General features: G+C 42.4%; 2 protein-coding genes across 6 annotated transcripts in view; one reads left to right on the top strand and one right to left on the bottom strand.

Moving 5' to 3' along the window:
* The window catches only part of GGACT (gamma-glutamylamine cyclotransferase), a 29,745-nt gene extending 25,129 nt beyond the window's left edge, over positions 1 to 4,616 (top strand). For both annotated transcript variants that reach the window (XM_064646097.1, XM_064646096.1), the window contains exon 2: positions 928 to 4,616. In XM_064646097.1, coding sequence (XP_064502167.1) covers positions 945 to 1,397 — 453 coding nt within the window. In that variant the 5' untranslated portion in view covers positions 928 to 944 and the 3' untranslated portion in view covers positions 1,398 to 4,616. The remainder of the gene's footprint in view (positions 1 to 927) is intronic.
* The window catches only part of PCCA (propionyl-CoA carboxylase subunit alpha), a 276,287-nt gene continuing 267,673 nt past the window's right edge, over positions 4,359 to 12,972 (bottom strand). For 3 of the 4 annotated variants that reach the window (XM_064646092.1, XM_064646093.1, XM_064646094.1), the window contains 2 exons: positions 8,046 to 8,123; positions 4,359 to 4,703 (listed from right to left, as the gene is read on the bottom strand). In XM_064646092.1, the coding sequence (XP_064502162.1) occupies positions 4,635 to 4,703; positions 8,046 to 8,123 (147 nt within the window). In that variant the 3' untranslated portion in view covers positions 4,359 to 4,634. Of the gene's footprint in view, positions 4,704 to 4,932; positions 5,042 to 8,045; positions 8,124 to 12,972 lie in introns of all 4 variants that reach the window. The other variant, XR_010428426.1, reaches the window with a different exon arrangement.

Genomic DNA, 12,972 nt, shown 5'->3' with positions numbered 1-12,972 from the left:
GCTCACAAATAAAACAAATGGTCGTGCGGGGTCTGTTTTCAAGAGAGGTTTAGCATGTGTGCAGACCTGAGGTGCTTTAGCACTTTGGAGTGTCTGTCTGGGGACAAGAGGAGCACGGCCTTACCTGGTCTTCCTGCCAGCAGCCATAGCTTCCAGTTTCATTAGGGCTGAAATACCACATCTCTCCTCCCACAAGCCCCCAAGGTAAATAAATGGAAGGAACATGCACAGCTCCCTCAGACAGGAGGGGTGAAGGGGTTTGGGAAAACATGACCAGTTCTGCAAATCACCTCATATTTACAGCCATCATCATTCCCCTCCCCTGAAGGAGCAGGACAAACTTCAATGGCACCTTTCAGACAGCCCCTGCTTGCTCAGGATGTGGTTATCACAGGCCACCCCACTTCCCTCCCTGGCACCCACAGCTTGCTGTTCTGCATTGGTTGGTCACTCAGCATGTGAGACCTTGGAGATGGGGTTATTGCAAATCCATCAGCATGTCCATGAGATAACACCAGGTTACATTTGCTTTTGGGGTGTCACTGAGCACGGCACCACACACTTGCTGCAGCACAGCTCACACAGTGGTGGGAAAGAGAAAAAATTAAAAAGGGTTCAGAGCTTTTCCTGAGGCACAGGAATGTGTTGGCTGACATTGGGGATTCCTTAGAGAAACCATGGGATGTAATTTGGTTATGGCACAGAACTACAAAAGGTTGACTTTGTCCTGGTGTGTTTTGCACTGATGCATTTTCTATCTGAAAATTTTCAAGATACTTGAATTTAGTACGATACTTAAATGTGATGTAGGACTACAAAGACCTAGGCTTTTGCACATGTCCAAACAGCCTTGCATGTCCGAGGTGCTGTGGTGTGGGTGTGGTTCTCCAGGGCAGCCACATGGTAACAGATGCCTTTGTCTTTCAGCTGCTTTTGCAGGTACGATGGCCCGTGTCTTTGTCTACGGCACACTTAAGAAGGGCCAGCCCAACTACAAGCACATGATCAACACAGCCAAGGGGCTAGCAAAATTCCAAGGAAGGGGCCGCACAGTGGAGAAGTACCCGCTGGTGATTGCAGGAAAATACAATATTCCTTACATGCTGAACATCCCGGGGACGGGCCACCATGTTGCTGGGGAGATCTACTCAGTCGATGACCAGATGCTGCAGTTCCTGGATGAGTTTGAAGGCTGCCCAGACATGTACCAGCGTACCCTGATGAGAATCGAGGTGGTGGAGTGGGAAGGGAAGGGCGGTGCCGAGGGCATCCTGGAGTGCTTCGTGTACAGCACAGCCACATACCCGCCCGAGTGGGTGGGGCTCCCCTACTATGACAGTTACGACGCCTCAGGGAAACACGGCCTCTCCTACGTCCTACGCGAAAGCCGAGAATAGAAACGGGAGGTAACACAGCCTGGCCGAAGACATAGTACTAAGCACGTGTTGATCAGTAACCTTTCCAGGAAAGCTGTAATACCTTTTTATTAAAATGCAGGATCTCTTGTAACCTTCCCAACCCAGGACCCTTGGTGGTAGAGTCGAAGTCCTGTAAGCCCAGAGTTGGAGACTCCCTCCCCAGGTAGTCAGTGTCCTCCTCACCCCCACTAACCTGCTGCAAAGAACTGGGTTTTCATGAGGGGTAAAAACAGTGTATATGCACACCTGGTCTGGGGTCTAATCATTTCCTCAATTTCCCCCTTTGCCTTGGTGCACAATGGAGGTCAGTGAAAGGCAGAGGAACAGACTAATTTTATGGGTTTTTTTCCTGAATTGACAAAATTTCATGTGTAGTTCTCCAAGGTGGATGGAATAATGATGATACTATTGCACTAATAGCTGAAACTGATTTAAAAGTCATGTCTGCAAAGTAAAGCACAACTCACGCTGAATGTTGACTTGTAATGGTATTTAATAGGTTACTGAAGATACTCTGTGCTTCTAGACAAATAGGAACTTACTGAAAAAATAGAGAAAATTTAAAGATTATTCTTACTCTGCATCGCAGTGTGGTTTTTTTGAACTGGAAAGGTATATTTTTAAATAATGTTTAGCTTCACAAGGTACCGTGAAAAAATACTAAGATATTATAAGAAAATTATATTTAAAATTGTATTTTTAATTTAACATTCTAAGCACTTTAGGTTCCACTTCAGTTCACTGAGTGACTGTACGATTTGGGGGGGCATAGGAGGGGTGAGTGAAGTTGGGGACCAGGAAAAGCAAACCTACTGAAGCTGTTGTGAGCACTTACTGTCAAGGTGACTTTTTGCCAAGCACTTTAATGCAGAATTTGCAACCATATGCAAACTGAGCTTTCTATTGGAGGAAAGATTTTTATATACAATATAAAAATATTCAAACTACCTGTATTGTGATTATTGCAACATTTAAATTGGGGAAAAAAATATGTAAAGAAGACTGTTGTCCCCCTGACCCAACCAACTGTGCTGGTTTCTGTACAATCTGGGAAAATTGTGGCTTTCTGTTGTTACACTCCTGTGCCTTATATTTTCCTTCAACTGCAGGGTTTGGTACAAATAGATTGTACAGTATACAAAGCTGCCAAAGGGATGGGAGCAGGGAATGTATGCCATGCAGTGAGCCAAAGTACAATTAAACGCACTTATGATACCATTAGGAACAACATTGTACTTTTGCTTCACTGCCAGTAGTCCTGTGATGGCCGGAGGAGATCCACAGTAGAGAATCAGACCAGGGACCCAGGGTAAGGAATCAGCCTAAACTTCAGCAGTAGTAGGCACTGCTGCATCTCATCTAGAAAAACAGACAGAAAGCTTTTTTGTTGCTGGAGTAAGCAAATTAAGTAATTCGAAAGTAGAATACTTGTGTCTCTTCACACTACTTTTTTGTTTAGGGCAACCTGCAGAAGCTGAACTGTGCTCCTTTAGGAAGGGCCAGGATGGCATTAAGGAGATTTCTAGGGAGATCTGCAGAGTCTGCCTCTGTTTCTCCAACTTTAACAGCATTAATTTTCCTGAAAAACAGGTATTACCCAAACACTCTCCTTCCTCATACTGATGTGTTCTGTAAACTAATTCACTAAGCAGATCCCTGTCCCTTGGCTGCGTGAGTTAGCAGCGTCTCAATAACATGAAAAATTCCTCTTCAGTCAGAAGTTTCAAGCAGAATCATGAACTTTTCTGGTTGAACATGAGTGACCAGCCCTGCCACAGATTGTTTTCATCCTTCACCTTTCGGTGGCCAGTGGGCTGCTTTCTAGGAAGTGGCATTACTCTATACTTCTTAGGCAAGAAAATGAGAGCAGGGCAGCTCCTCTTTGTGGCAGTGGTCAAGGCACAGCAGGAAGGGTGACTTAGAGGTATGTAGAAAGAACAGCTGTGGGACGTGAGCCCAAAGGCAGGAGTAGCCAGTGTCCTGGCCCAGGAGCAGGCAGCAGCAGAATCCTAGGCAGGAGCACAGGGACCGGATGATGCTGCAGAACACAGGGACTGCGGAGGTATGTCTGCATCCAGTGGGCTGTGGCTGCTGCCTTACCAAGCTAGGGCACAGGATGGAAGAAGGAGCCTCTGTTAATCACAAACTAACATTTTGGACCCAGTACACTTCTGGTATCTACATCATCCTGTGTGGCATGGAATTCCTGAGTGAGGAGGAGAAAATACTCCTTGCCCAAGTCACCAGCCCTTTTACTTCTGTTCAAGGCTCTTAAATATTCATCCTCTCCAGGCCCTCTGTGGTTTCCCATACTGGATACACAGCTTTTCCAGCATGATATAGTCTTGTATTATGAACAGCCCTCGTTTTTCACACAGCCTTTAGTAAAAGCCTCTGCACAACAAAAGATTGGAGACTTGGTCTCCCTTTCCTGTAAGAATTCAGGAGGCCTGGTCTGAGGGACAGTATGTGCCTCTAGCAATACCTTGGGGCAGCTGAAGGGATCTGAGGACAGTGCCACCTCCTTCTGTTAAGACTTGCATGCAGTAATCAGTATAAAGAAGACTAAAGGGAGGGGCAAAACTGAGCATGGAGTTTGAATAAAAGACAAATCCCTTAAACTTTAAATGAAAACACACAACAAAAGTCTGCACTAGCAAAATAAAGCCTCTAATCTATAATTTAAATCTAGTCTATACAAAGCATTCAAAATATTACAATAAATCTGATCAGTATTTAAGCCATTGGTGATACTTGTGCAGCACTTAAACAGAGGGTAGGAGAACTGCTCAGTTTACTCAGTGGTTAATTTTTCATTCTTGCCAATAATTCTGTGCAGCCTGGCTGGGGCCTCAAACCAGGGACATTACTGTGGAGAAGACAAATCAGATTTGGGCTTTTGTTGTGTTTTCTTTTTTTTTTTTAAAGAGGCTTTTCCCGTTTTAAAGCAGAAATGGTATTTTATTGATTTTATTTGATCCTGAAAAATCAAAGCATTACAAAGGTTATGTACAAGTATTTCTGAAAGTAAAAATCTGGGATCCATTGCCAAGATTTAACATCTGTGTTTGCTGTCTTAACCACTGATACAGTAAATATGCCTGCATAAAATCTTGCACATAGTAGTGTCCATTTTCTGTGTTGAACTGCCTTAATGTTACTTTATGGATGAAAATAATAAAGGCTTAGTTAATTCAACAGTGTGGAGGCAACCTTTCATTCCAGTTCCACCAGCAGATCTCCTTCTCCAACAGTATCACCAGCTTTGCAGTGCACAGCTTTCACCTAGGGTACAGAAACAGCAGTAATTTAAAACCTTGCACAATAACACGGTGAAAGGAATGTTTTGGTTGACATGGCTTATATAGAGTATCACATCTGCATGCATGGGGTAAATGGCCACTGTGCAACATGATGACCACCCCAGGGATCACAGATGCACATCTGCTGGAAGGGCCTTAAGAGTGTGACTGCTCAACCTCCAGTGTTCAGAGTCCAGCTGAGTTTTGAGTACCTGTGAGAATGGAGACTCCAGCACCTCTCCAGTTCTTGACCAAATCATGTCCAATCCCCTCAGGCAACTACCACTAGCTGGTTTTCTTAAGCCAGAGGTACTTGAAGACCTAAACATCAGATGGAGATAGTGCTTTAAAAATTCAAAAGCACCTTTCTTCCACCTGGTTGCACTGCTGTTCATTTACTACTAAAGTTCTATATCTTTCAGAGGACGGGCTGACACTCCAGCACTTACGCTGGGATGTTTCAATGAAATATTCCACTATTTCTTGCATTACAGTTTTTAAGTATAGCTGAATTTTGGGACTGCAGCCATGAAATGGGTTTCTCTCAATTCCCAGACAGCTGGGATAGATGATTCAAATCTGAATTGTGATCCTTTAACATAACTGAACTTGGCAAAGGGCTACCACTGTCAAATAAATGCAGCTACATCTGTAGATGAATTGTATACTCATGTAAAGATTCCTGAATTTTAAAACACAAAATCTTATACTAGTCCCTTATTTCCTTTATAAAAGGCTGCAACATATTTGAATACCCTTTCAGCACATGGACCTCCAGAAAATATTTGAAGCTTTATATTAGAGTTTGCTTGCAATATTAATTCAGAGCTCACGCTGACATGTCCAAATCCTTGTTCAGCAGTTGGCTCATTTTAATAATCCAAATGCTATCTTGGGCTCCTAAAGGAAATCCACAGCATACCCAAAGTACCAGGCTACGATGGCCACACTATTGCCCACACACGTTTGACAGTCTAAAGCCCTGTGAGCTGTAAGCAGATCTCTGACTCTGTAGCACAGGCACATTCACAGCACTGCTCAAGAAATGATGCTGAACACTACACGGGGAAAAACAGCGTGATATGTACAAACAAGGGCTTTATTTCCAAAATCAGTAGCTAGGCAGCCTACCTGATTCCTGAGCCTCAATCTTTTAAGAGATGAAAACAGTGTGAAAAACATCCTACCTCTTGCTTTTCTTTTTCTACAAAGCCAAGGTTCAGCAAACATTGGAGCTAACTAGTGTTTCAAACTCCCCAGTGATTTCTGAAATGCAGTGGGGCCAGCTCCTTGTTCTGACCCAGGCACAGCTGTCCCATAGAAGACAGGAGGCACGCCAGTTCCTCTCCATCTTTCCCTCATTTTTAAACCACCTACAGCTGGAGTAAACTCAAAGTAGACAAAAACAAGCCACTTTTCTCACAATTACAAACAGGAAGATGGGGTTTGATACAGAAAAGGAATTCAGTCAGGAATGAAAATGGGAACATCTTTCAGCTGAAGACAAACGAACTGAGTTTCAAAACACAGTTTCAAAGCATCAAAACATGGACTAACAGCCAGTACCAAACATCCCATTCCTGTGGACGGGCCAAGTTATTTTAGCACTTAGAGCCATGACTTTGCACTGCAGAACGGGATGAATTCTGTTTAGCAGCTTCATTTCTACACAGCCCAAAACTTGTCTTTTTCAAATTCTTAAAATTCTAAAGAATCAAATAATTTCCTAATTATTATCAAATTTGGGGCACCAAGGGGACATTGCAAGGCAAACATCAGCCCCCCTGCATAGCCTGTGCACCGTTCACATCCCACCTTAGAGGATTAATAAGCCAAACACAGCTTTTACGTGGCATCTGTACACAGTGAGTGGAAATATTTCTTATTGGGAGAAGTACAAGCAGGATTTTAAGGAATAAGCCCATGGATTGCAGAACACGATGGTGGGAAAGGGAGGGTTAAAGAAAAATAAATGGGGGGGTGGGAGAGGGAATGGCATTTTAATTACAAATACTCATTAGTTAAAAACAGTGGATGCAAAAAGCAGCAATAAGGGGTTAAAAGAAGCAAAGATGAAAAACTAAATGCTTGGAAATATTAATGAAGTGAGAGAATAAATTATATAGAAATCAATGCATGAAATGAAATAATAAAGTAGCAATGTCAGAGCAACGGGAAAAGGAACATACTCCCTCTCTCACTATTTTTTTCTCTTGAGACCCAATTTTGCACTGGATACACTGGAAGAGGCAAGCCCTGGGACCCAGCCTCAATAACAATTTTAGAGCTGTGCCAAATAAGCCTTTCTTGTAAACACACAAACAGTCCTTGGCATAGAGGCCTGTCCTAAAATCTCGGCGAACCTTGCCAGTGGGTAACCCCGTCCCTGCCTGGAGAGTCGGGCTCCCTGCTGCCTCCCTCTGGGATGAGGGGCCTTGCACTGGGAGAGCAGAGCAGCTCGGCCCCAGGCAAACATGGATTGGGGCAGGTAAGGAAATAGGCAACAGAAGAGAATATATACCCAGATCCAGACTATGCTCTCCCATTGGAAAGGATGTATCAGGGGCCCACGTCTAGGTGATGGTTTCAGGCTGTGAATTATAATCTGACACAGGGATGCTCTGAGGCCCCAAGCTGGGGGCTGACAGTCCCCAAACCAGCTGGGGTTTAAGGCATGCCCTCGTCATATAAGCTTAACCAGTTCCTGCCCTGAGCACTCGCTTTGGCACATTCTACACTGCAGGAGAGTCCCAGCTCAAGGGCTACAATGCTGATCCTTCAGAAGATATCACAATGCACAGCCTTGCAAAGCTTAACAAATGTGCAGATCTGGGCTTGATATTTAACAGTCACAATAATTAAAAAATTGCTTCTCTCTTCCTCCTGCAAAAGCACTTTCTATGCCTTGTTCTGAGTGGGGTTTTTTAATGACAAATTGTTTGCCATTAAATAATTAACTGGCAAAGAGATGTCTCTTCTTTGGTTGCTCTCTGGAAAGATGAAATTTGGAGAAATGGTCTGCAACACCTTTCAATTCAACTTGGCATTGTAACATCAGAGAAAACAAATCATTTAGGAGAAAGAGAGTTATATGAATTTCTGAGGCCAGTAAAACTATTTCCTGCTGTGCTATCTAAGGCTCGGAACTACTTATAACAGCATTCACAGCAGATGCAAATGTTACAAAATTAAAGACACCTCATTTTGAAAGACTTACAACAATCAGACTTAATTCCTTAACAACCAGAACCTTCTTTTTTTCCTTTTTAAATTCTATCCTGTTTGACAAGCTGCATATGGTTTTAAGTGACCCAAGGTAGCTTACCTTGCCTGTTTTAGCAGCAATCATACTGTTCTGCATTTTCATTGCTTCAATTACACAAATCTCTTGACCTTCCGAAACCTGGTAAAATTCAAGCAGTATAAAATGAGAATAGAGCATTTGAAATTTTCTAAGTGCAATGATTCTTCTGGAAAATAAAAGGATTATTTGATTAAATGCTATAAATGCTTTCATGGCACAAGTCAAGTCAGCCGGTTACACAGTCACAACACAAATGACAATCACAAAACTGGCAGCAAAATAGGGAAAAAGGAATCACCTACTTAAAACTATCACCCCAGGCAAGCCTGAAAGGCTCCTCTCCCACCCCATCCATTCAGCTCCAACTTCTACAGTTCAGACTTCACATCCACCACAGTTCAACATCAATTAAATCCAGAGCAAAATTTAATTTGTGCATTTTTGGCTGGGGAACTTTCGCTTTGCTTCCCTGGCACAGGGCCCACAGATACTAATACTGATTCAGAAGCCAAAAGTTTCTTGGCACATATCCGGGGGAGCTTGGGCTGGAAGCTCCAGCGCTACTCAATAGGCTAATGCTGAGGAGAATGTCACACCTCTGCTCATGGCAGCATCTGGATGGCAGCTGATGACTTCGGACTGAGAGAAGGCAGGTGAAGAACCACCAGCTCTCATCCACAGGGGAGGCGTCGCAGAGGCAAAACCATCATTTTCACCACAGCTGAGAGCTCTTAAAAGGGAACATTGAAGTTTCCTCTTCTGCTTGTTTGCACCCTGCTAACAGGCATGTGCAAGCTCAAGGTCACCAGTAACCCACTGGGCTGCTCCGCTCGGCTTTCTGTGCCTCCCAGTCAGATCCTCCCTCCAACATCTTGTAACACACTGCACAGAGGAAACAGCCACTCAGGGCTTTACACTGGTTGAAGGGGCTGCCTGTACATGAGGGGAAAAACAGGGGATTCAGAATTTACCCCTCCTGTAACCCAGCAATCATCCCATGAAGATGATGTATGCCAGACACTGAAGGGTGCCAGGCCCTACATGCCAGGATTTAGTACTTGTGCAGGTACACCCCTCTGGGATGCCTGGTTTCAAGTGCCCACTGCAAGTCTTTTCACTGGGCTCTTTCATAGATGTAGGCTGCTATTCCCTTATTATCCCAGCAAGTTTGGGATACTTTCTCTCTGATGTTCAAGTTTCAGTAAAGATGGTAATCTGAAACCTGCAGAGGTCTGGTTTATGCACTGTTATATGTGCCAGTGCCAACAAAATGTGTTTGTTTATACACATACAAATATACACATAGATATATTTCTCTAATTATATGTAAAATGAATAATACATATCTCAGGACAAGTGTGTACCACTTTGGAGGAATATATTAACAGACAGATGTGAAGTCAGAGATCAAATGCACATTGCATAAAGAACATTACAAAAATTTAAATAAAGCTTTTTTTCACTAACAGTGACTGAAAAGCACTGATGTCTGCCTAGAGGCTCTAAGCAAGACAGAAGAAAAGATATTAAAAGGTGCTTACACACCCTTTCTCCAACACACTTCAACTACACTATGACAGTTTTTAGAAGGTAAATATGAAAAGTATTTGCTATGGGAACACAGTATATTAACTGGATACAGAGAATAACCAACACCCAATGCTTCACCTGCAGAAATTCCATCCTGAGCTTCAGGTGAGCATTTAAGTCATTAGCAGTGTCAAATTTGGTGAATGGTATCAGACTTGCTCTTTGTCCCCAGTTATTTCCCATCTATTCCATTTCCCTGTCTTTTGTCTCCTTCCTTCCACACCTGCGGCTCTGCCCATAGCCTTGTCCCACCAGCTCACTCTTTCCTTTATTGCTTCTTCTCTCTTCCTCATCTCACTGCTTGGCTTTTCTTCCATCTGCTCTGAACTTTCTGAGGTTAAGAGGAAGCTATGAATTATCTGCTACTGACTTTAAAAAAAACAAACAAAAAAAAAAAGGCAAGAATGTTTGTTGGAGGGCTTTTTTAAAATAATGTTATTATTAAAAAATGCATTTCAAAAGCAACTTTGCCATCCTCCGGCTAAACTCAACTATCAGAGAGCCAACAACATGGGCCTCTAAAGGTTGCTGAAGACTGAGATGCCAAGGAGGACAGGTTGGAATTCAGTGGCCTAATTTCAAGGGCACAAGAAACTCTTTTCTTGAGCCCTGGTGCGATTTAACTGTAACATGGCTTCATCAGGTGGATGGTGTGCAAATGAACCAGTTAGTAATTATCTAAACAGAGTTCTGGAAACACATCTACTGGAAAAATACAGAATTGTCTCTGCAGATCTTAAGTATGGTGCTAAAATGCCAGGAAGTATTAGCAATTGTGGGGTGGAAATACCCCTTAATCTAAATTTCTTCTCATTTTCTTCTCTTTCTCAAAACTAAAGTTTTGTGCTTTATATAATACCTGCTGGGTTGATGACAAGGGAATCAGTGTCTGGGAAGGAAATAACCCCCCTCAAACCACAAAATATATAGTCAAAGTATTCAGTTAATATCTAGAGTCTCACTAATTTGGAAGGGAGAAGGCACTCAGCAGGTACCACGTGTGAAAATGCTGTGTCAGTACTTCTGATGATGAGCAATTTGTTGAAAATTACCTTGGCATAAGTCTCACTTAAGCACAGAAGTTTAATTACTGTTCTTATGTTAAACCTCTACAGCTCTGCTCATTGTGTTGCAAAGCAACAAATCCTAAAATTAGGCACTTGTATCCCTTTTTTCTCTTTTTCAGCCTTTTAAGCATTGTATGCTTTCTTTCATTCCATAATTGCACATATCCTTTTACCTGTTATTTAGCCGGCAAATGAAAACTGCAGCGATGTGTATAAGTTCTTGCTAACTTATTTAAGGATTTATCTGGACCATTTTTAGTGCTGCATTTTCACTGTATAATTTACTTCTTTCTGTAGATGGTAAACCAATGTATACTACCATCTTTACATTTCAATTTAGAGAGGTCTCGGTGATGACCCAAATCTGTCAAAAAAGGCAACTGAAATCAAACAAAAAATCTGATTGATTTGAACCAAGTAAAATAAAAGGGCTCTTTTTCTTAAAAGAAATAAATCTCAGATATCTTTTTCACACAGTTATGATACAGACAAATCAACATTTACACTGCTTGGTATATCAAAATAAATGAGTGATTAACTGTTAGACCTGCAGTCTGCATTTTATCACCATCTACTGCACAGTTCAAAGTAGGTGTTCAGTTTGTTCTCCATAGAGTGATAAGGGGGAAAAAAAAAAGGAAAAAAAAGGAAAAAAAAAAAGAAGAAGAAATAAAAATATCATTAAAGAGGAGGGTATTTACATCTCGATGCTGCTAACATTTGTGATGTGAATTTGGGAACAGTCAATAGTACTGTTTGAATAACTCAGGGACTGCGCGGTGGTTGTTCTCTCCTCCGACTGAAAGGTTACACACAGGACAGGGAACTGTCTCCGGTCATTTCCCAACCAAGCAACTCACGCCACAGGGTGGAAGCAGAATCTGAGAAGGAGCAACCCCAATCCATTCTCACTGCACCTACATGAGGACCATAAAGACTATCTGCACTAACAGATAGGGCTCTTTAAAGTTCTAGAGACACAAAAAGACAGCGCACACCCGAGGGCATTGCTGCCACGGGATCTCTGTGAATACGGTACACTTTCTGCAGACTTTTGTGCGTCATCGGATAAAGACTTAATGATTGTGACAGGACGTCTCCCATGTTAGGCTTACAAAATGGTCACAAGCCCCACAAGTCTTTCTGATAAACCCAATGGGCACTGATGTATTTCCCCGCTCTCTGTCTAATTGGTGTAAAGTTTGCAGATCTGAATCACCGATCTTTTATCCAGCTTGCTGCGTCCTCTCCTTTGACATGAGGTCAGGGTTCACATTCGCATCCGATTATCGGAGTGGCACTCATTAACCGGCAGCCTGCCTCGCACCAAAATGAGTTCGCTGGAAGGGGAACTCGGCCCATTTACTCAGCAGATTTCGGCATTTTAAGGAGGCCTGAATGTCACACAGTATTGCTACATTTTGAGGAGTTTCAGACATCTCCAGCTGATGATTAATTGTGAGTGATGGGAAATAAAATCCAGTAAAGCCAGCTGCTTGCCATGGTCGGCAAAATTACTATAATGGATATAGGCTGCCAATTTTCCAGTTTTACTGGCAAGTCTTCCAAGTGTAATTAAGGGAAGTTATAAATGATATGGAAATCTATCAAGTCCCATTTATTTTCAGAGGACTCTTTCCCCTGAGACTTTTATCTTCAAGCTTATAGTTTGCTTTGTTGTGCTAATGATTTAAACCACTTCTTATTTCTGATTAAAGCCCCCAATATCCTTCACAAGAAGTTAGATCCACTTTATTCAGAAGGATTTAAAGAAACAGAAGCCTTTTTAAAGTTGTGTTTGTAAGCCATGCTGAGCTCCTACTTTCTCTGTGTAGGCATAACAGAGCATCCTCCATCTTAGGCACCTCACTACCATCTAGATTTCTGCTTCTGGCAGATTCTGGAGATTGGGAAAGATTTGGGGGGGGGGGAAGGTGGGAAAAGAGTGAATTAAAAAAAAAATTAAAACATCCACCATTAACAAAGCCCCAACTTGCATCCAAATCCTAAACCCTCCAAAACAAAGATCGTAGGTGCTGCCTTAGATGCTAGGCATTTAGCACGGAGTAGTGTTTCTCACTAATGTTGTTTGATTTGGAATAAAAGCATGAAAATGATGTGCAAAGGCCTAAAATTGGAGATGTAAAGGATGACTGCACAGTATTCCATTTCTCAATTTCATCCTTCAGAGCCACAAAATGGGGGTGATACAGTTACTGGATGAGATTTACAGTAACAGCTGTGGTCTTCCCACACAAGGGAGGACCTTCTAATGGGCTAAGGTCTGTTTT

The sequence above is a fragment of the Pseudopipra pipra genome, chromosome 2, assembly GCF_036250125.1.
Source record: "Pseudopipra pipra isolate bDixPip1 chromosome 2, bDixPip1.hap1, whole genome shotgun sequence".
NCBI classification, from domain to species: domain Eukaryota; kingdom Metazoa; phylum Chordata; class Aves; order Passeriformes; family Pipridae; genus Pseudopipra; species Pseudopipra pipra.
This window is presented reverse-complemented; position numbering and strand designations above follow the sequence as displayed.